General features: G+C 44.9%; 1 protein-coding gene across 1 annotated transcript; it reads right to left on the bottom strand.

The window, feature by feature from the left end:
• Window positions 1-2,050: 2,050 nt before the first annotated feature.
• LOC134757567 (TATA-box-binding protein-associated factor 11-like protein 12) lies at window positions 2,051-2,650 on the bottom strand. Its single transcript, XM_063700487.1, has one exon. It carries the CDS (start codon window positions 2,645-2,647, stop codon window positions 2,051-2,053), a length of 597 nt encoding a protein of 198 aa, XP_063556557.1. The 5' UTR covers window positions 2,648-2,650.
• Between the last annotated feature and the right edge of the window lie 870 nt (window positions 2,651-3,520).

Genomic DNA, 3,520 nt, shown 5'->3' on the forward strand with positions numbered 1-3,520 from the left:
AGCAAACCACTAGGGCACATGTATACATTTGTAACAAACCTGCACATTCTGCACATGGATCCCAAAACTCAAAGTTAAAAAAAAAGGAATGTGTAAGGACACTGAACATTCTCAGCTAATCCAATTTTCCTCTCTGAGAAAACAATGCTGTGTTCCTGCTCCTGAGCTGACCTCTGAGACCTTGATGGGAACTTGTTTCTGTCTTCAGCAGTTCAGCTTTACTCAGACCCCACTCAGACTATTGAGTTCTATGAGGGGCCAGAAAAATGTTCTGGTGTTCTAATTAGAACATTAAAATATTCTAAGCTTGTGTATGGAATCACCATCAGCACTGCTCTCTACAGATGCTTGCCTCCACCTCAGGAGACCAACCTGCTTGGGCCAGGTTCTCTTTTCCTCTACTGTTCAGAAAGTGCTAGACCTGCAACATCTGACACAATACAGCTTCCATGACTCCTCAGTGCCATGGAAAAGGAATGAGCTGAGAGCAATCTAAAGACTGGGAGATATTAAGTCTCTTGGATCTTACTTCCTTTGGTTGCTCCAGCACTTTAATTCCTGAGAGAGCCCTCCCATCTCCATCAGTTCTTCCAAGAACCTGTACCCTCCTTGTGTCTCTAAGACACACTGGTCTACCTTGATATATGCCTTTACAAGAAAGTTGGTGAAATAAAAGGAAAGCTAAACCATGTCAGAATATGGAGGTATGAAACAGAATTTCCCCATACTTGGTAAAGTTTAGAAATTTGTGTGATAGCCAAAGGCAGATTCTATGTAAAATAAGTCCTATTTTCGGAGCAAAAGATGAGTGTATGAGGAAATAAAACTATATTTTATGGGGGTATCTTTGGCTTCAGGAAGAAAGAGTACATGTTACTCTGCATTCAATATTAGAGTTGAACTATGGGGTCTTTTCGATCCTTTTTGCTTATACTCTGTGATTCAGGGGGCACATGGCAAAGGTCAACAGACTGAAACAGCACCTTGGATATCTGTGAGCTGTGCTGGGAAGGCTCACGGTAATTCCATAATAAATCTCAGGTCTTTATTCGATAACAAAAAATTACTCTTTACATCATAAAGGTAAGGCAGAGTATCTACAAGTAGAGTATGGAATAACTTTGTCACTTGTGATGAATCTTCTTTGTCTGATACTTTAACAACTTCTCCAATGTCTCTGTACTCAGGTTTGATTTTCTGAGTGGATCATCGGTAGAATGAATGAAATCAAGAATACTCTAAAGCAATGTTTGGAACTAAATTTCAGTGTCTCCGGAAGCACTGATAAAATCACCATGTGTAGTGAACGTGAAGTATCAATAGGCTCTCTCTGTGTCTTTGAAATGGCCCATATGACCATTACAAAAGGTGGCTTGAGCAAAGGTGGTGTTGGAATTGGTTTCTCTCTAGTCTTACATGACGCATCTATACTATATTGCATTATAATACAGGAAAGGGTCACTTGCTGACATAAAGCACCGTAGGCAGGACTAGAAGAGTCAACTTAGGGGAAAAAGTGCTTTGTGAATTTATTTTTATTTCTGCAGTTTGGAAAACAGTTTAACTGCTTTTGTGATGACTCACAAAAATACATATGAGCATTGAAAATGTACAGAAGAACAACAATTGGGAAACATTTCAGGAAGCTTCAATTACTGAAACCCAGATATAAGCATACAAGCTAAGACACAGCTACACCAGGCTTCAGCAGGAAACCATACAAATCTCCTGGGAAGGGCTTCCCTCTCTGAATGCAGCTACCTGTCCACAGGATGCTCTAGGCCCAAGCACCTTGATTCTTCCAACTAGAAAGACAGAGAAAAATACCTCAACATACCATTAAAATGTCCAAACATTTAGCCAAGGCTCCTATGAAACAATCTGCTGTCTTCACCTAGGTAAGGTCAACTTCACATTTTCAGACACTAAGATCGTGGGTAAATCCAGGGTGGACAGAGATAAGGAAGCTCCAGCAAATGCAGTCCTGTCATTGGAAGATGAATGCAATACTTCTTCCTGCACAAACAGACCCTTCCCTCTGGCCTTGGGCCTAGAACATGATTTTTTTGTAGTTGCTGCTGGGGAAGAGGCCCTTGGGCTTTAACCTGCGAACAGCCTCCCTTAAATGCTTGGGCTGCAGCGGGGGCATTTCTCCCCACATCTCGCACACGTCCATGGCCTCTTCCACCACCTCTCCAACAAAGACCTTGGCTATTCCAGCCATAGCAATGGCGGTATTCTCAGACACCGATCTGCCACTGATAGACTGCATCAAAGCTGCAATGCGTGCTTTTGGGAAAGCTGACCGGCGACACACTTCGTAGCGGGCCAGCTGCTCCTCAGACATGGCAGAAAGCAGGGTTGTCATCCTCTGAGCCTCCTCTGCATCCACAGTGGGCTTCCTCTCCTTCTTCCCCTTGGTATCTGTTTTCTGTCTTTTGGCTGCACGAGGAGCTGAGGCTGATGCTTCATTGTCACCTTCTGTGAGGTCCATGACATCCTGACTCCTGAGCTCACTTTCCTGATCCCTGGGTTCTTCCAACTTCCCGTCTAGGTCCTCAGGGATTCCATCCTTACTGCTGCCCTTCAGACCTCGGGGCATGGCGAACATCTCAGCAGATGCACCTCTTTGCCTGCCTGTATCCATGGGTGAGATTCAAGTCTGCTCCGTGACAGCAGCTGTACAGGCAGAAGTTCTGGCTGGGGTGGTTCGATTATGGATCTGCAATGAGAACCTTTCAAAGATTTTAGCTGCTGTGTTTCTGCTGAGCCAGTTTAACCATAACAGGACACAGCCCCCTGCCTCCCCTTCCCACACACAAACACACACACTGAATGTTCTCACTTCTACAATGTGAAGAAACTTGTGGATGGAGAGTATATTAGTTTTAGATCAATGCAGAATAAATTCTCACCAATTTTGGATATTTCAAACAAACACCAACTCACAGGTCAGAAGTTCTGCTAGGCCAAGTGACTGCCTCCTGCTCAGAGTCACACGAGGGACCTTCAGGATGGGTCTGACTGTGTGGTCGTTACCTTCACATGAGAAGGGGCTGTCTTCGATCTCATTCGAGTTAGTCGCAGAATTCAATGCCTTAGGGTTGTGAGCCCCAGGCCTACTTCTTTGTTCTGCCTGCGGTCGTGAGGATGCTCTCAGCTCCTACAGGTGTCGCCCAGGTCTCGGCTGTGAGGCTCCCTGGGTGTGCACAGCCAGTGCTGGGGAATCTCCCACAGGGCAATGTAATCTCAGGGAGGTTCAGTCCTCCCTTATAAAGGGCACAGATGATTGAATTACACCCAGCCCTTAGCAGCCATTGGTTCAGGATATCCCTAATCTAATCAGGGATTTGGGCGGGCTCATCAATTCATGGTTCCACCCACACTCAAGGGAGGGGCAGACACAGCGCAAGTCTCTGAGTAGTGGGAAATGCCAGGGGCATTTCAGAATTCAGTCTTCCTCACAGAATCGCAAAGTTCACATTTCACAACAATAAAGAACTATTTAAGGTAAAAATGA

This window comes from Gorilla gorilla, chromosome 19 (genome assembly GCF_029281585.2).
Source record: "Gorilla gorilla gorilla isolate KB3781 chromosome 19, NHGRI_mGorGor1-v2.1_pri, whole genome shotgun sequence".
In the NCBI taxonomy this organism is placed as follows: domain Eukaryota; kingdom Metazoa; phylum Chordata; class Mammalia; order Primates; family Hominidae; genus Gorilla; species Gorilla gorilla.

Excerpts from the sequence above, each read along its gene's own strand:
- LOC134757567 (XM_063700487.1), bottom strand. The coding sequence starts at position 2,647 with ATGGATACAGGCAGGCAAAGAGGTGCATCTGCTGAGATGTTCGCCATG.